Source organism: Condylura cristata, unplaced genomic scaffold (genome assembly GCF_000260355.1).
Source record: "Condylura cristata isolate star-nosed mole 26May11 unplaced genomic scaffold, ConCri1.0 scaffold00009, whole genome shotgun sequence".
Taxonomy (NCBI): domain Eukaryota; kingdom Metazoa; phylum Chordata; class Mammalia; order Eulipotyphla; family Talpidae; genus Condylura; species Condylura cristata.
In genome coordinates this window covers 36,399,043-36,419,845 of record NW_004567110.1, presented here as the reverse complement: position 1 = coordinate 36,419,845, position 20,803 = coordinate 36,399,043, and the positions used below count along the sequence as shown (strand labels likewise).

General features: G+C 36.4%; 1 protein-coding gene across 12 annotated transcripts in view; it reads left to right on the top strand.

Moving 5' to 3' along the window:
- Positions 1 to 20,803, top strand: part of RALYL (RALY RNA binding protein-like) — a 580,783-nt gene that overhangs the window by 457,033 nt on the left and 102,947 nt on the right. For all 12 annotated transcript variants that reach the window (XM_012722964.1, XM_004679761.1, XM_012722961.1 and 9 more), the window contains one exon: positions 8,344 to 8,419. In XM_012722964.1, the coding sequence (XP_012578418.1) occupies positions 8,344 to 8,419 (76 nt within the window). The remainder of the gene's footprint in view (positions 1 to 8,343; positions 8,420 to 20,803) is intronic.

Genomic DNA, 20,803 nt, shown 5'->3' with positions numbered 1-20,803 from the left:
AAACTTCTTCCCTAAAAGCCTGTTTTTCTGCTCAGAATTCTTACTACCTTCTTTCCAAGGCACTTAAAAAAATTAAATCTTTAAGAGAATGAAAGGAAAGGATTTCAGCTAAAAGTGCTGTGTACCAGTGCCTCTCAAACTTGAATGTGCATAACAATCACCTGGATGTCTTGTCAAGATACACATTCTAAGTGCATTGTCTTGCATTGTGGTTATGTTACAGGGCACCCCAATGTGAATTGGATTGCCTGTCTGTGGGTCCTCACCCATGCACTTACGATTCAATCATATTATGGACACACTCCAAAAGGTTCAATAATGGATTTATTTACAAGTAGAAAGGTAAAGGAACAACCCAGGGAAAGAGGGAGAGAAATACGAGTTAAGCTAGGACGTCCTACCAGTTCTGCTGACTTGGACTCCACCAGCACGCTGAAAACGGATCGGATTGAGAGCCAAAACGATCAGCGACAAAACAGGAAGCCACCCCCAGAGCCCACACGCCAGGTTTTATCCTAACCTGGCTGCTCAGCTCCACCCTCACATCCCAGCGTGCTTCTCCTTGTTATTGATGGGATTTGAAGTGCCAGTATCTGGAGTGGGGGCGGAGTCCATGAAGCCTGTATCTGTTACAGTTACATGGTTTCTATATTTACTAAGACATTTAAAAAATATTAAGACATTCATATCTTATGAAAATATGTCAAGAAAAGTCCTCTGTGAATGGAAAAAAGACAGTGCCTATGGAAAATATTTGGACGATAGTTACCTATATTAACAAAAAAAGAATAGAATTGAGACTATTTTCTACTTCTGATTAGCTCTGAGCTAGTTTTCATTTCTAACAGAGTCCTACATAATAAAGATGTTTTTAGTCTGCTAACAAAATCTTGAGTATTAGAATTATATACTATTCACCACATAAAGTATATTTAGCTGCTGAACATTAGTTTTGGCATTTCATTATACTTATGAATTATAAAATACCTAACCTAGTAACTCTGGTGTTTCAAACACCAATGCAAAATCACCACAAACAAAAGTAGAAAGACAAATACCAGATGATTTCACTCATATGTGGAAGATGAAGAAACAATGCAAAGAAACTGACAAATCTAAGCCAAAATAAAAACAAGAAAATTTACTGCAGAACTGAAGCTAGTTAGAGGAAGAAAGAAAAGGGGTGGAAACAAAGAGAGTAAGGAGGCCTGATGGACTATGGTGTAGGACTGTAGTGCTTTGGTTGGGGGAATGGTGTGGTGATAATACATCTGAGGAGGAATGAACCACACACTCATACACACAAGAAAGGAAGGAAGGAAACAGAAGCAAAGCCCAAATTTTGGAATCTACTTCACTGATGCGAACGTGAACATTCCCAATGAAACAGATATTCCAAACTCTCAATTAGTTGATTTCACTTTCCTTGAGGAATATGTTCTCATGTTTGAAAGTAAAAGCTCTTGGGATTCAAAGATACCCTTGATTAACTGTATTAAGTCTTAGCCATTAGTAATGGCTAAGATAATTTTTCATCAGATATGCATGTCATTAACTATCATAACAGTTGTCTCCACTAATGGTAGGAAGAAATAATCAAGTGTATTTGTAAAATTGTTAAGCAATTACCTAAATATATTCAGGGCACTGCTGGGAAACATTGATTGGTACTTTATATTTGATTCATGTGATTTCTGGAGATTTTCTCTCTAGATAAAACATGGCCTTCATTTTTACCTTTGTAGAGATAAAGATGTTCATGGGATTTAGGAAAGAATCTTCAAAAATATGACTTAAGATAATGTGAGATAAAGTGATTGGAAGAATTACAAGTTGAAAGTTTTAGGAATTAGTAACTTGAAATTCCATCATTATTATCATGTGATGTTTGTTTTGTGACCTGTGTGAAAAGTGCTTGTATTCAACAGAGTCTGTTACTCTGCTAAATAACTTTATACTAGACTTTGATTAAATATACACAGAAGCCACAAAATTTTCATGAAGATTTATGGACATTTAGATTTCAAGACAAGTCAAAAGTATATAAAAAATTAGCAAAGGGTTTAATGGGGTAAGCAAAATAAAACAAACAGAAGAACAAAAACAGGTCTACAGCTCAAAGGATAGAGATAAGGCCTTTGGAGATTTGCTGGTAGACAAGGTTCTATAAAACCACTAACATTAATACGGGTGTCTTGGGAGGAAACCACTTCATACAACAACAACAGATGTCAAGGGCACTCCAAGTGATAGAAGATAGAGCTTGAAGGCTACATCTTTATTATGATGCTTATCACATTGCTACAGTTGGCAGCAGGTTTTACTTTCTCTATGACATCTGTCAGCACACTCTATTCATATCCATTTACCCAATTCCTAGAATCCAGAATGTTCTGACTGTTCAATAAGATTTTTTTTATAAATACATTTTTTACATTATTCTTTGTTCCGTAAGATTTGATGAGTGAAAATGAGCGACCTGTGGCATTCACATTTTCTTCTTAATACAACTATTAAATAAAATATAAAATAAATTTTGTATTTATTACTTAGGCTATCTAAGTATGCATGTCCACTTTTTTCTCTTTAATTTCTACTGGAGAAAAAAATAATGTAAATATAAATAAATCACATACCATGATAAAACTTGCTAGATAATCCGTAAGAAGTTCAGGTTTCCACTTTTATTTGTCCTTGCAGATGGAGCCTGGGAGCACAGAACATTTTCTGGTAACAAATGGGAATCTGGCCAACCAATGATCTTTGCATTAGCATTCTAATAACCAGAGGCCAGCGTGCCATAGTGCTGTGTCAGAACTAATTTATGAAACTAGGTCCAAAGGCTCATTAAAATGGTCACATTTCAGTGACTGCCCAGTAAAATTAGACCACAGTTTCATTCCCATAACAGTGAATATTTTAACATACTATTAAGGGCATATTTCAAGTGTTAAAACTAGCTTTAATTCTATAAAGGGAAAAACAAGGTTAGGAAACCTTCTACTTTTGTGGAGAACTGGCTTGAGACTCAGCTTTAGGCTCAAAATATTTCAGATGTTTTATGCTAGAGTACAAGGTGGTGTGTGCTTGGATTTGCAAGTGTGGTGCACTTATTTCTTTCAAGTAAGCTTCCTTGGGCAGCTCCAGCCAACCACCGGGCTGTGAACCTGCCTGGGGAAGACGCCTTGGGCACATCAGTTGAGAGCAAAATGTTTCCCCCTTTGCTGCAGACAAATCTCCTTACTGGGCCTTTAGTCTTCCTCCCCTATGATGCCAGGATGCCTGGAGACTCCGTGCATTGCTTTACCAGCTGCTTCCTAATCCAAGCAGGGTTTGAGTGGCATGGGAGATGTGACATACAAAATCTGATTAAGAGCAGTAAGGGAGCAGGGAAAGTTCTAGACTGTGAGGCAAGGGTGGATTAAAACTGCTCTGACTTTCAGTCAGTCTTCTCTCCCCGGGCAGGAGCAATTGAGCCCCTCTTCTACTAGTTAGTTCAGCTTCTGGAACACAGCCACACTCAATAATAAAGACGGTTATAGTGAGCTGAACAAACAATATTATTATGAAAGCCATTAATTTCTCAATATCTCAAACATCTGTATACATGAAATGGGAATAATGATTCCTGCTCTGCTTATTTCATGGGAATGTTCTGAGGATCTAAACTAATAATAACTTGCAGAAACACTTTCTAATGTGATGGTGCTTATACGTGGGTAATGTATGGTTATATTCATTCACTTGTCAAACATAACAGACTATTTTCTTTATCTCCTGAATTTGTATTCAATGGAACTGTAATGAATCTCTAAATCTTCTAAATGTGAACAATAAAAAAGTGAATGACTTTTCTTGGCAGTCTATATGCTATGGCTGAATTGTTTAAACTTTTATTTAAAACCTGGGGGAAGAAAAAGTATTCCCAAGAATAAAGATGTTACTTTTAAGTAATTTCTTTAGAAAATATTTCTTTTAATTTTTGCAGTAAAAATTAGCTTTGATAGTGTGGAGTACCTACCATACTATACTTTAGATCTCACTTCAATATTCAGTTCCTCTAGAAAATGAGATACCAGCAGGGTTTATTAGGGATAGCTACATAGCAAGTACCCACTTACTGTAGCTATGTAAAGAATGTGTTATTTAACAGTATTCAAGTGAGGATGCCTCAAATTGAATATATGGCAAAGAAGTAAAGGTACAAGTTGTTCTTCTAAGTATTTCAGGGAGTCTCATGAACCAGTGTTCTGGAAAAGCTCTATTTTGCTGATATAGATTTTTTTAAATGATTCCATATTGAATAACATTGCTTTGCAACATTTCATAGTAGACTTTGACTTTTAGCAATGACCTTTTTTAAGGTTTATTTATTTGTGCATACAAGAGGTGAGGTGCAGGCCAGAGGTTTAGAGGATGAGAGGATTCACTAGAGACAGAGTTGGAAGCAAAACTGGCAGATCTACTGAAATACATAGCTGAAGGGGACAACAGGTGGGTCAGGAGAGGTCTGCTGTGCTGAACTCATGCTGCAATGGCTGCAGATAGCTTCATAGTGCTGCCTTAATTCCCTGTGCCACCAGGGAGGGCCCCTTTTACCAATGACTTTAATATGTTATATACACATATTGATGCTCACTGATAAGCACCTGAAGTGTATGTAACATTATAACACAGCATCCCTTCAATTTAAAAAAAAATTTCAGGTATGCATCATGTAAGTCAACATCTATATTTATTACATTAAGTTCACTAAGAGTCCAATTTTACCCATTTAGTTTCAACTACCCTCTTACCTAGTTTTACCAAGTTTACCTACTCTCCCATTTTATTCTTCTCATTTTATTCTTGTGACAACTGATTTAGTCTTATAAAACTGTTTTTATTTTATTTAGTTCATTCGTTTTCTCCTCTATATGTGCTGCCCAGAACTTACTGCGCGAACACACACACCTGAGCTAAATACAGCTGAATATTTCTTTCTATTTTTTTTCTGGAATCCTATTCTTTAATATGCATTGCAAATATCAAAGAAAGGAATGTATTATAGAATTTTATTGAACTTATTTTATCATAATATGTTTGGCAGCATACTTATTATCTTCCAAGATAGTATCAGATAAATATAACTTTAAGAAATGTGCTGGCAATGGATATTTAGCAAGATTCAATACTTCCCATGCAAGGATGCACTTTGCAGTCTGTGTGAGCACCCACTGTATAAATATATCGTGCAGGATGCTGAAAGGCATAAGAAATTGGGTGTAATAATTTAGAAATTCAAAGTCCAGGAGTAAATTGCTCAGTAATCAACACTGTTGGAACAAAGCAACATAGTAAAATAGGGGCTCTAAAGGGGGAAACTTGCATCTCTTTAGGTGTAGAATTCCAATCACCTTCATCAATTGTCAAAAGCATAAATGTTGGCACTCCATTTATAGTAGTGGGCTTAGTAGAATTGGTCAAATGAGCGTGTTTACAGGTGAGTCATCACAGAGGATGACACTTTGGAATGGTACCTGTCTTCATTTGCCTCATCTCATTTACCTCAAATCAGAACAGGCTCAGCTCATTGACTTTCTTCAGTTCTGTAACTTTATAGTTATTTCTGTCATGGAATGGTGACTTTGCTTACTTAGTTTAAAAATAAAGAAGAAAATTGATTAAATTTTTAGAGCACAATCTAATTTAAGTAACTTACTGTGAAAAGATAATGGTAGACCAACAGGATATTTTTTAATTGGCTGAATCTGTGACTTTATGTTAAAAGGTTAATCAGTGAAGATTTTCCCTTATATTTTTCATGTTAACTTGAAATTGATAGGGGGGTTGTTTTATAATTTTTTTCATTTGGTACATGAGACCATAATGTCATATGATGACTCCCCACCCATCCCAGGAGAATTTCATTGTCCCCAGTCACCTCCTGCCCATAGTAAAGCATTTGTCCCTATGGGCATTGTCCTATGACTGGAAGGGAATTGAGGATTTCTCCACATAGGTGTGATATGTAATACATCCAAACAGAAACTCCGCAAGAGACTTCATTTTACCTAATATTACCAACTTTCTAGAAGAAGTGAATTCTAATCACCAGATAATAGAGTTCATTAGTTAGGTATGCAGGGATCTCTTCAGATACTCCTGTGTAACAAGAAGGAGCTTAGCTAGGATTTTTTTAGACTGTGCAAAAAGAATTTGTTGAGAACTGTTAAGTATTAGCATTTTGTGTGGATATTTTTGCAAACTCGGGAATTTAAGAAATAATCAACAATAATTGACCTTTTTGTTTAGTGTGGAGATCTAATTTCATATTTGTCTTTATGAGTAACTAATTGTTCTGCTCTCCTTTATTCAAGGATATGCTATGCCAGCTCTATCATTATTTGGGTATCCACACACGTGTCAATTTGGGGGTTCTTAATTGTGCTCCATCAGCTTATTTTTGTATCTCTCTATGTACCAGTACTCTAATTGCTGTAGCTTTTTCAAAGCTTCTGTTGGCATTTGCCTCCTACAGAGTTTCATGTTATCCTTTGGACATTGTCTGTGTGTCTGCGTGTGTTTTTTAATATGTTGAATGTATTTGAGTCAGTGCAATCCTCTCAGCACATAGTTATTAGGTACTGAAAATTGCCATTGTACATCAAAAAGTTGGAACAAGCCAAATTTTGAAAACTAGAAAATTTAGTAAAACATTTTGTCTTAATTACGCTCCAGCCAAACCATCCAATTGTAGTTTTCCATTTTTACAATCCTGCTAAGAAAGGCACTTTGCTGCAAATTCATATTCCTACTGCAGGCTTCTAAAGTACGTAGACAAAATTTATTAGTGTTTTTTTTTTTTTGAGTCAAATGAAAAAGTGGAAGTAAAGTATATTGAAGCCACATAGGTAGGTTCCTTGTAATTTACTGGAATCAAGATAGAAAAGAGATGCATGAAAAAGGACGCCACAGAATTTAGCGTTAAAGAAAGTACTGCACATAATGCATCGTAGCATAGAGTAGCTTACCCAATCTTCTCAGAGCGATCCTGAAGTTACTACCAAGTTACTAGCAGTACAAGGTGTATGGCTAAATCAATTCCATGTCAAATTACCCTGTAATAATGACAACTACATTGCAATTATTTTAATTATTGTTCAACCTTCATTTCCTTCTGTCATTTTCTTTGCAAATCAATGAAGGTAATGATATCTAATTTTTTTTTAAGATTTATTTTTATTTATTCGTACAGAACTGGGGTACAGGCCAGAGATGCGGAGGGTGAGAGGATTCACCAGAGACAGAGTGGGGTACAGAACAGGCAGATCGACGAAGTACACTGCTGAGGGGAGCAGCGGGCGAGCCAGGAGAGGTCTGCCTCGCCATGTGGATCTCCTCCGGGGCAGGCAGGGATCGAACTCATGCAGAAGTGGCTTAAGCTTCTTTGTGCTGTGCTTTAACCCGCTGCGCCACCAGGGAGGGCCCATGATATCTAATTTTACCATCCTTTCCCTCAATTACCTATGGAATGTTTACCTTAAATAAATGAGTAGGTAGGTCTGTTACTTCCCAAATCTTCACCATTCATGTCCCCAATTTCTTAAGAGTGCCTCACTCATTTTTAAGATGGAGATTGGTCAATTGTATGCATCTATTGTTTAGTAATATAATTAAGCATCTTCTTGTCTCATCTTGGAAACTTTATTACATTTTCCATTCATGAAGCCAAGAATGTGCCCTCACCTCCTTCTGACAATGTCGGAATTCAGTAACTTCACGATCCAGTCATAGGATGCATTTGATTTCCTTCATAAATCTGGTATACTTTACAGTTGCATTTTTACAAATTCCTTTCCACATAGGTAGAAAACATATTACCATGGAAACTTAATTACTCCTCCTTCATGATCAAACCTCTATTCCAAGTAAATGTCTTTATACTCCTGACAAATCCAAATCAAAAGGATGTTTTCTCTCTCTTTCCCCCCACCACCACACTCCCATCTTTCTGTCTCTATATCTTCACTTTAGAAAAGATTTCTGATATCACTTATTTTGTTCAACATTTTCTTTTTAGGTAGAATTTAAGAATTTTTATTTGTTGTTTATTTTTCTTATTTCTTATGTTTGCTACTTACTGCCTATCTTCCTCCAGTAAAATGTAAGTTCCACAAGAATGTTTCTCACCTGTTTTGTATAGAATGTATTTCAATTACTTCTTGGGCAAATCTGCTCAATAAATACTTATTGAACTAGTGAATGGCATGTAACATTTGCATAGGAAACTGTCCAAAAAATACTCCATGATTTGCCTTTCTCAAATGGTTTAATCAGTAATGTGTTATTTTATGCTTTCAGACATCAACATGGCAGGAGAACCCAAACCATACAGACCAAAACCTGGAAACAAAAGGCCCCTTTCTGCACTTTATAGGTAAGTGAAGAAGCACTATTTTATTACATGTAGTAGCGAAAATTTATTATAACTTTATAAAAGAAGATATAACCTATAAAACATCAAGTCAGTTAAAGAACATCTTCACTGGTATATAAAAAGTATAACAAAATACTAGTGGACAGCATATAAATATATCACACAAAATTGGTAGACATCTTGGATGCTTGACCTTCTTATTTGTCCTCAAACAACCTTCTATAAGATATTTCTCTAAGAAAACTCAAAAACATCTCTCATGACTGCTTGACAGCATAGAGATCAGTGTTTGTTGACTCTCGCTTTCATGTACTCTAGGTGTTTTGTATATGCGGTTTCATCTAATTTAATTTCGCAAAAATTCTGCATTGTAGTTGTTGTAATTATCATCTTACAGGTCAAGAAGTTCATATTCAGTTCTTTCTTAGCTCTTTTCCTGAGTCGTACCACTGGTAAAAGATGCAACCATGATTCAAACTCATATTTTTGACGTCACATTCTGAATTCTTCCATTTGATTATACATTTTCTTATCATAAATTACATGATCATTTTACCCCTTTTCTTTGAAACAACAAATACAGTCTTCTTCTCTAGGTAGACATATGTTATTCCTTTCATTTTTCCCATTATACTTGGACTGGAATCAATTTAACACTCTTGTTTTTTCTCTCTACCTACCCCCAGCTTAACAGTGTCCATACTATAATCTCAATGTCTTGTAGATAAAGTATATTTAGCATATTTATTATTCAGTATATGCTTCAATATGTTAAAATAAACATATTGATATGGGGAAGAAGGAAGGAATAAGCGTATTGATATGGGGAAGAAGAAAGGGGTACCTGGGGTAAAAATAATCATGTTCTATTCTTAAGCCATATGTCCCACTACATATAGTTTTGCTTCTGGTTTTCATACTATAGTGCTGACTTTGCATCTATCTCTGTTGAAATTTTTTTGTTAGACTTAGCCAATTGTTCTGGGGTATTGAGATCTCCTATCATCCAATATATTTGGTTCTCTCCCAGATATATATCACTCTATCAGTGTCCACATCCAAAGAGCTAATATAAGTGTTGAGCAAGACATGCTTTTTCTCTGATATCATTTAGATAAAGGAAAATTAATTCATACATATTGAACTTTATTATGTTCTATTCATTACTTATATATAGATGTGTATGTATGAGTACTCAAAAGATATCCTGGAGTTGTTTCCTTATCTTTATTCTGTGAAAGCAGGCATATATCTTTATTCTGTGAAAGCAAGCATATCTTCTGTTTTCAATCATCTTATAGCCTCACTTGCCAAACTATCAAATATAAGGGGTGGCACTAAATGAGTCCTATTCACACCTAATACCTCTAATGTGTGACATTCAGAAATCTTAAAAGATGTGTCTGGGAGTATATCTGAATTGTCTTTATTATCCTGACGGTGTGAACTTATTTAATTTTAATTTTTAAAAATTTGATATAAAAATGGAAACCTATAGGACTTAAGAAATACAAATAACTGGTTACAAGGCTTTATAAAGGTCAGAAATGAAGTAACCAAGAAAAGACAAATAATACTTTCTGTACCTGTTTGAGGAAAACACAATGTATAAAACTAACGCAAATTAGTTTTGATCTGATCCATTTTTTAAAGTGTTTGTGTAGAGATGCAGCTAATACAGAACATCTGAAGTCATTTTCAGTTATTAACAAAACAAGCTGGCAGTGGGTTTTTTTTTGGGGGGGTTGTTGTTGTTGTTTTATCAAAGATTTACATACTCTCTATGCAATGATGTTAATTTTCGTATTTTCACTGTTCTTGGAGTGTTTTGATTTTTTATGAGAGGAGAAGCTTATGACAAGAAGCAAATGTTTTTTCTGTTATTTCTCTATTACTATTATACTGAATTGATTCAAAAGAATTAGAAGCAGGAGTTCATTTAAATCTGATACACTGCATACAAATCACATTAGCCAGAATGCGTGCATTTATCCTATTTTCATCTGTTTGTACAAAGGAAGGCTGGAACTGACTGAAATTACAAAAATGGTAACAAAAGGAACAAAAGGAAGGGAACACGCAGCTGAATGAGCCTTTTATACAGACCTTCTCATTTTTATCTAAACTTAATAATAATAATACTAATACCTTACTTTTATGTAGACAGACTGTATTATCCTGGTCATTGTTCATCTGCTCACCACACAATTCCACAAAAGTTGGTATTATATTCCTTGCTTTATAGATGAGAAAACTAACTTTCCATGACAATAGAGAATTTGCCTGAAGCAAGGTAACAAAATTAGGAACTGAACTCTGTTTTTCAGCTTTCAGGTCTAGTGATGTTGCCACTAGATCACAGCTCTCCTTATTTACCTGCCTGCTACCATCTAAGCAATACAAATCAGAAAAAAGAGAGATCCCTGCCCACCAACCCAGTCATGTCCATGAAAATAATGCCAGCAGGTAGTAAAAGAAAGACCATATACCACATAATAACAAGTTACCACCTGTAAGACAAACAGATTTGTTTTCAAGTTCATGGATTTGAAGTTCAAGTTCCTTAACTATTAGTTTGGTAATTTTCCTAATAGGATGAAATTGCAAAGCAAGGTGAAACCACCTAGCTTAGTGTAGGGAATATGGTGGCTACTTAAAAAGCGGTGGTTTCTACTTTCCTGTTTTTGTATCTTTGAATCTGTTTCCTTATCTGTAAAATGAAAGCTGAAATAATTTTATTATTCATTCATTCACACACACAAGGAATATTGTGTTATGTGTCTACTGTGGTCGAGGTATTAGGTAGTTTCTCTTCTACACAAATGACAGAAAGTGTTGAGATTGCAGGGCTAACAGAGAATAATGACACAAAAGTAAATTATTTTATGGTACAGGTAATGTCTGATTTACCTTCATGCTCAGAGATCTGCTGTTTCTATATCTATTTATTCTGATATAAATGATCTACTGTCAAACTTACTTCTTTGACTATGTCCACCATATTGATATCATCAACCAAAAATTAGTATTTACCTGGAATAGCTATTGAAGCATAATTATGTTTTGTTATTTACTTTAATAGGGTAATAATATTTTCAAGTTAGCCAAACAATCTTAACTAAACATTTGTCATGTGCTAGATAAACATGGTATACAGAGAAGACACACATTTTTTAAAAAGTGAAGTTTAAAAACATTTATTATTTTACAGATGAGCTAGATGTACATACATACATATATATATATATATATATATATATATATATATAAGAGACATCAATAATTTATGATACCGTTCTATAAGAAGATCACTGAACATTACAGATTCTTCCTGTAGGGAAGAGTGAGTAGAAAGTCTGGATGATGTTTAGCCAATTTCTGAACAGGCATTCACAAGCAGATGAAAGTAAGGGGAAATTGCCAAGCAAAGAAAACATGCCCAGGAGCATAGAATATCTTAGGGTGGGAGCCAAGATAGTCTGCTTAGTGAAGACTAAGCAAGAACTTTGTGGTGGTCCAGACTGTGAAGCTCCCTGCATTACTACTATCAGAATTAGGAGATTTAGCTTTTATTTTATATCCCTCCGCAGGGAATGTGGAGCCATTGGAATACAGTGAGTGATTACAACTGGGGTAAAAGGAAAAGCAAATAGTGAATCACAGACATGGACAAAATTTCTTGAGTTAGCAACTGGGAATGTAACCACATGATTCTGATGGAAGAACTAGTAAAAACATGGTAAGAATCAGCAGAGTCAGGTATAGGCTTGGGGTAAGGAAGCACAAAGAAATGTTCAGCCTTGAACATGAATTCATAAAGACAGACAATACATTAAAATAGATGTTAAAGTAAAAATTCCTTCCCCCTAGAGATTATTTGTAAATGAAACATCATTAATCATTCGTGAACATTCCATAAATATTGGACAGGATAGAAATGGCAAAAGCAAATTCATTCTTTAAAGACAAAAAATCTACCTTGTCATAAATTGACACTTATGTACTATGTGTCTCTGGTACTCTAAAATAGAAATCTCCCCCACCCTCCCAGGAAGTGAGTTTCCCAGGATGACAAGTTCCTATTAATGCTCAGTAATTGCTAAATGAGAATAATTGCTTACTTCTGCTTATAAAGCAGACAGGCCTTTCCACTGTTGTGAGTAAAGCCAACAACCAGAGAATAAAATACCCTTTATCAGAGCTGAGAAAGTACAGGTTTCTATTCTCTAGAAGCGACCCTCCCAGTCACAGTAAGCATAGCTCAGGAAGACGCTCAGTTTCACCGCACTCATCTCATAGCTATTGCTAGGTATCATTCCAAAATAAAATCTGTGACTGTCAGAAAGACACCTTTCCTATCAATAGCATTTTTTCCATCCCACAGAGATGACCCTGAAGACCTAGATTAGCAGGACGTGGTACATAAGTGTCCTTAAATTTGTCCTTAAATTTGAGTAACCTGTAGCTACTGGTGTTACTGGTTTAGGTCACCACCTTGGTGGGAGCAGAGGTTCATGTGGTTTACATTATGTAAACATCAATGACCTGGCAGCAAAATATCTCTGTGATTTGCTTACTGCTGCACCTGCTGCAGTTCTATTACCATTCTTCATGGTAACTCTGACACATCGCGGGAAAGGAGGACCTTCAAGTGGTTCCAAATGTCTCCTAGAACCTTGATGACAGTAACAAAAGCCATAGAAGCTAATTTCAGCTTATGTTAAATAGCAAAATTCAATTTGAAGGAAAAGCTTCTTATGCATCTCCACTTCACTGACTTGCTCTGTTTGATGAAAAATATTTGCCAATTACCTATCAATTATTTTATTTATTTTCTGTCTCCTCTTCTAATGTCAAGGGTGATGCACATTCACTTTTAGAAGCTTAATATTCCAGTGTCATTGAGCTCCTTTAACATTTGCAAAAGCTTTCATTTCACTTACATAGCCAGATAAAATCACTAAGACAGTCACCTAGGAATGGACTCTCTAGTTTCTAAGTGTGAGGAGGAGAGAGAAACAGACATTAACCCCTGTAGTACATGCATACTGCCTTGAAATGGAACTGAGTCCGAGCACTACCAGGTCTATAGATTTACTCTGGAAGTATGTTGTTGCAGGGTCTGTGAGCAAATGCAGTCTCTTTTTGCTCCTGAGCCAATCTTTTCTAGGCAACCAAATTATTGGCGTGGAGATAAAAGGGACATTCCACAAAAGAAAAATACAAAACATGTGTCCATTTCTAAAATTCAGAACTGAATAACCATACATCTAGATAATTGTTAAGTTCTTAGTAATTCACACTCCCCAAGCAAACATGAAATACTGTTGAACCAGAAAAAGTCCCAACATTCACTCGGAGGCTGATTTAACTTTATGCAAATGTTTTATGGTAGTGTTTTCAGTTGAAAGAATATTAGTCCTGGCCCCTAAAATCGGCACAGCATTAGCTGTGGCTTGGACTTGAGCTCTTATTCTTCACATTCTTTGGCTGAATAAAAGAAGAAATAAAAGTTTCCTAAAAGATGATATAGTTATAGTGTCTAGAACTGTTTGAGCTGCTCTACAAATTTTACTTATTCCCGTTATTATTATTCAAAAAGTCTATAATAAAATACTCTAGAAGATTATTTTAATGAGCCCTGAGCTATGATCACATTGTTAATATTCACACAGACAACTAACAGGTTATCATTTCTTACAACTGCTTAAAGAGAATTTTTTATAAACAAAAACCACATTTAGCTATAGTACGTTCTCATGCTTCAATACTAAGCAAATGTAATTTATAAAACTTTCAATTTAAAATGTTTAAAGAAATTTTGATGCAATCACCACTAAAATAGTTCTGCTTCAGGCAATTCTTTGCTAGGTCAAAGAATAGCCCTTTAATCTTTTGTTATGCTTTCAAAGCATAAATATCCGTGCATTGGATATCTTCTGGCATGTGGAAAGGGCATGGCAATGATAGAGAGAGAGTAGATGGGATAATTCTTTAATGTAGAAAACCCACCTCTTCTAAGACCTTTTGAAAACCAGTTTTATTTGTTTTGATTCAAGGAAATTTATGGTAATATCCAAGGAAGTAAAACTATGCTAGCAACTTTAAAGAGAACTATTAGCAGAAATTAAGGTTAGGGTGGGCAGGTATGAGCAGGCAAGGTCATTTTATAATCATCTATTCAGAGAAAGTACTCCTATCTGGGAGAAGAAACTATTGTCTTTCCTTAACTCCCTCCTCTGAGATAAACTTATTACATATGAAGTAATCTAAACAGCATAGCAGATAGCATAGCAAGTAGCACAATGCACACACACATCCATGCAATTTTTAAACTAATGGAATTTTCTTTTCAAAGCTCTATAAAAGCTGACATATATTTCATTTATTTTCATTGCTTGGTGGAATCAAATGACAAGGGGTTCATTTTAATTTAAGCATTTTATGTTGCAAATGAAACTGAGATACTAAATAGTTTGTGCTTTAATATCTTTGGAAATATCCCCTCTTCTGAGAAACTTTTCATTTACACATCAAGATCACCAGGTCCTAAAAAGATGGCAGTGGTCACTAAAAGGAGCTCTGGCTAGAAGTCAGGAAATCAGCAGTCACATCAAGTATCTTCCATTATCTGACAATACCAACTAAGTGAGGATAAGCAATCTAACCTCTCTCACACTCATCTTTCTCATAGAGACACGAAGTGGCAGGTCATACCATTTTTTAGTTTGTTTATTCCCATTTTTAGCATGCTGCAATTCTATTATTTACTTTCAAGTCTAGAGACTAAAATAACACATACTTGTTATCAAGAGTATTTCTGGGCCCTTCCTGGTGGCATAACCAGTTAAAGCCAGCACTATGAAGCTAGCCACAGCCACTTCAACAGGAGTTTGATCCCTGCCCAGGGCAGTGACCCACATGGCGTAGCAGACCTCTCCTGACCCACCTGTTGCTCCCCTCAGCAGTATACTTCATCCATCTGCCTGTTCTGCTTCCCACTCTGTCTCTGGTGAATCCTCTCACTGCCCTGTACCTCTGGCCTGTACCCCAGTTCTATATCATAGATAAATAAATCTTTTAAAAAGAGCATTTCTTTTTCTCCTTCAAAGTCTCTCCAGTATGTTAAAATATTCATCTTTTAACTAAGTCACTCCATTGCTGAAAGTATATCAAGGAAAATAATCCTAAATATTTTTAAAATATAAAAAAATATGTAATAATACCCATTATGTTCTTTGCAATTTTATTCATTACAGTGAGTCATCTGTTCCAACCACAATATTAAGCAGTAAAAAGTATGGCATATCTACTAGAGGGAATGTTCCCCAAGTGTTCATGATGACACAGGAAAGATTGAGGACTTGATTAGAGCACAGAAAAGCAAAAACATATAAACAGTTTATATAACAGCATGGAATTATATAAATGGCATATATTATATAAATTGATAACCCAAAATATTCAACAAATGAAATATAAATATATATAATATATATATAAACAAAGAGCAAAATATGACTGTAATTGTCTCTGGATGGTGAGAACTTGGATGACTTTTTCTTACAACTTTAATACTTAATGCAATTGTCCTTTAATGAGAATTTTACAACTAAAAGAGAAACAGATTTAAAACCAGATTTTTCCCGTGGTAGCTGATAAATATCACATAAAAGCAATCCAGCGGGCACCAATGAGGATTTCTTGTGGTCGGTTGTTATGCAAAACCATTTCAACAGATAAAGCCCTTCATCTTTAAAACGAGCCTCCTTTAGTCACCATGGTTATTAGGAAAGTTAATTTTCTAAAAGGGCAACTTCATTAACATTAGTCTCGCAGTTCAGTGCAGGCCAGCAAGCCCTTGTGGAGAAGCAGTTATTGCCAAGGCTAACTACTGCCAGTGGGCTGTCAGTCAGTGCCACCCCAGGCTTCTGAGTTCAGCTGCAGGGAGGAGTGTAAAGTGCAAGGCTGGGGGGGTGGGGGGGACGTGCAGCTGAAGTCATCTAGTCTTCAAAAATGAAAAAGTCAAAATTTATGAGCCCTTAAGTGGTGCAATAAAATAAATAAATCAGGAATGCAAGGCAATGGCAGTTCTGACTACAGATTAGTGAACCAGTAATAAGACAATGGCACCTGTCTGACAGTAACTGTCCATCATTGTATTTAAAGTTGTAATTCAGTCAGTTTCCTGCTGTTGGTGTTTTGATAGGGGGTTGTATATTTGAGCTACAAATTGGAACAGAAGAGGTTTGAATAAAGTCAAGGTTAGAGTCTTAGCAGGCAGAGTGTGGGCCATGACAGAAAAAGAGGACATAGGTTCTGTGTGTCTGCCTCCTAGCAGAGAAAATCCATCCATGTAGGACAATCAAGGGTGATGAATCTGAGACTATAAATGTATCAGATTGTACTTTTAAGAAAGTGAGATGCCAGCCATTTGCTGAGTTTGAAAAGGAAATAGAGGATGACCCACAAAGTACAGATAATCATGTGTGAAATAGCATTTTGAGTTGGATTGCTTAGCAACAGTTATGGATACTTTAAGCCCTATTCTTACTAAAACTATCCACAGCATTAGAGTGGTGATGCTGTTGTGATAGTGTGGTAATTCTAAAAGAATTGAAGCAAGATTGTAACTGTCGGGTTATTGGAAAAGTCATGAGGCATTTTTGCTTAAAAAAAAAAAACAAAAAAATATATCATGGCTTTTCTGACCACCCAATAATTTCTTGATTTACTGAAAATTGTCTTTTTCATATATAGTCATAATTGCAAATTTCATCTTAAGAAGATTAAGAAGAGGAACATTATATGACCAGTATCTGAAAATATGACCTAAAGGTATATTTAAAAATGAAAAATTTGACATGCAGTAAAAAAACAAATATATTACAAAAGGAATAAATAATATCAGACATCAGTTTTTGAAATGTGCTTATTGTTAATGTTCAACTGAAAAAAAATAAAAAGCAAGAAAGAATAGCTAATATGTAAGTGAAGTATACTTGGGCAGGCAAACCATACTCATTTTGCCTGGAGACATTACAGCCCCCAACCTAGAAGATTGGGTCCTTTGTTCTCTAGGGAAAGAATTCACAAGACAGCCCTTATTATAGTAGAACCAGGCAAGGATTCTGATTTTAGAGAAACTCATACATGATAGAGCTGCCAAGGTAAAGGAGGCTATAACCTGGATCCTGGAAGGGGGTTAGGAGGAGATATTTAAAAGGTAGGTCCACACTTAGGGAGTAGAAAAGCAGCATCATAGCTTGTTCTGGGCTGGGCTGTGGTGGTGTTTTTTGGAGTTAATGTGTTTGGAGAGTGGGGTCCTTGGGTTCACTCTGGGAGAGGTTTCACCAGAGCTCCCCTTTCTGTGGCACGCAACAAGTTCCACAGGCAAGTTTCTCCAGGAGACAGAGGAGTCAGTTATATTTAAGGAGCAGGTTTATTAGGGAAAAAGACAGGGGAGTAAAGGAAACTTGCAGTGGCACAAGAGGGCAAGAAGAGCTGTCTGAAAGGGACAGGTTTGCAGAGAGGCCTGAAGGGTCACAGGTGGGTGGCTCTGAGGAGAGTGGCCTCTGCTGAGGGAGGTCAGTATAGAGAAGTCCAGGCAGGGTGCAGGTCATGGGCAGGCAGGAGGCTGCTACCCTGCAGAAGGAGAGAGAGGGTGAAGAGAAGCACCTGCATAGGCACAGGTGAGCAGAGGACTGCTGCCCTGAGCCAGTGCAGAGAATGCACTGATATGGACATCTTCTCTTTGGGAGGGGCTCACTCCTGGTGAGTCTAGGTTTGTCATTAATTTTGAATAGAATATGACAGGGACAGGAGATCCTACAATGGACTCAATCTCCATATCTTTTTTTTTTTTTAAGGTTTATTTATTTATTCGTACAGAACTGGGGTACAGGCCAGAGATGCGGAGGGTGAGAGGATTCACCAGAGACAGAGTGGGGAGCAGAACAGGCAGATCGACTAAGTACACTGCTGAGGGGAGCAGCGGGCAGGTCAGGAGAGGTCTGCCATGCCATGTGGATCACCTCAAGGGCGAGCAGGGATTGAACTCATGCTTAAGCTTCTTTGTGCTGTGCTTTAACCCGCTGTGCCATCAGGGAGGGCCCCAATCTCCATGTCTTTATCTTTCACCTTCTGGGTCTCTGATAGACCCCACCTACAGCAGTCTGCTACCTGCTTAGATCTTATGCTTTGTTACCTAGGCGTTGTCCCCTAAGGATCTTGGTTTCTATAGCTGGGTCAATGGCTATGCTAATCCTTTCTACCCACAACTCCTTGTGAGAGTCAGACTTGTGACGCCTGCTTTCTATTCCCTCCTCCATCAGGCTGCACCCAGGCATGAACAATTATATCCCAATTCTGAAGTGGGCTCTCAACCTTCTGCCTCCAGAAAGTGTATGAGATAATCAAGGCAGGATCTAATGCTTTTTGTCTATCATAGTGCCTCATGATTCAGGGTGTTGGGCTAAATTATTTGGACAGGACTTGCCAGTCCATGATTTAGTTTAACTCAAACAGGATTTGACACAATTCATCCTACCAGCTCTCAATTTTGTTTACCTAGACTGACTCAAACAAAGTTGCCATCCAGCAGGCTAGTCAGTGGGTCCAAGGTTCCTGGTCATAGGGCCAGATCCAGAATTCCAGGCAGTTATTTTATTCCATTTATAATGAATAAAAAATCTGGGAAGGCAGCTGGGAAATCCAATAGTCTAGTTTTAAAACAGTAGACATTAGAATTTATAGTAGACAAGAAATCAAATTTTGAGACAACACAAATTGGAAATCAAGGACAAAATATGTACTTCACATGAGGTGAGTTCTAAGAGTCTATTGAGGAATGACAGCGACTAATAGAATAACTTCTAATCTCAGCAATTTTGAGTGAGTCACATGATTTCAAGACTGAAAGGATGACTTAGCTCTAAACTTCTGTTAACACTGCTGGCTTAGAGATTAATAAATTCAGGCTGCTTTGGAAACTCCATGAGTGTAGTGAAAGAGAAGAAAATACTGACCCTCTAAATTAGTCATTCATTAGGTATTAAGTAAGTACTAACTGGACATTATCTAGGCATCAAGGATATCTCAGTTAACAAATGGACAAAAATCTCTGACCTTGCTTTCAAATGTTAGGTAAGTGATAATAAAAATTGACCTAATTAATTACTGACAATATGTTAGAAGGTAAAAAGTGTTGAAGAAAAAGTAAACCAAGAAAGTTGGCTAGGAAGTGGGAAAATGAGCAGTCAATTTTGAATAGCCAGTGCAGATATTGCTAAGAAGGTGATATTTGGGCAAAGGCTTGAAGGAGATGAATAAGTAAGGTTTTAACTGAGGGAAAGATATTCTGGGAAGAGGAACTAGGGATACAAAAATCTTAAAGCAGAAGTTTAAGGATGTGTTTAAGTAAAAACTAGAATATCAATGTTCCATAAGCAAAATCAACCAAGCAAAGCTGGAAATGGAGAAGGTAACAGAAAGATGGGGAATCATCTTGTAAAAGCACATGAACCATTGATTAATTTAGTCTTGACTGTAAGTGAAATGGAGAGCCTTTGGACTATTTGAAACACAATTTTACCATGACTGGAATTAAAATTTGAATGACCATTTTTTATTTCGAGACTAGGTTATAAATGATGGAGTTAACATGGAAAATCAGGGAGGTAATATAGTAGCATCTGAGATTGAAAAGATGGTGAGGTTATGGATATATTTTGAAATTAGAGTAACAAATTCACTGAAAGATTCTATGTTGTGTGTGAGAGCAAGAACAGAATCAAGGATATTATTATCTCTTGCTAGATTATATTCACTGACTTTAAAAAGACTTACCTATCATACTCAGCAATCTGGACTGGGTTCATTTGAATTATTCTACTTTATATGGTATCCAAAATAGCCTTTGAACTTATGTACCTGGTACTTCTGCTAATTGGAATATGCTTGGTGACCAAGCTTCTTCCCCTACAGTTTCTTGCCAGGGTCAGCTTATACTTTATAGCAGGACAGTGTTCTCAGCATAATCAGTCACTATGTAAAATAATGAGAAGATGAATCTTCCTATTCTAATAAACCTGGGTTGCAAGTTCCATAGGGTCACATCTGCCATATTCTATTCATGAGCAAGTCATGAGGCTAGTCCACACCTTAAGGAGGAACCATTGGTGACCACACTAATTTATTATATATGTAAAGTCCAAGATCTGAACATAGGAAGCTGCAATTAAGTGAGATGAACAAAACACATGGAATAAGTTGGAGTCGGTCAAGGTGGTAGTAGAGATTAGGAATTTCGTTTTGGGAAATGTTAAAGTTGATATCTTAGTTAGACATCTGAGTGAAGATGTCACATAGAAAGTTGGATTCCCA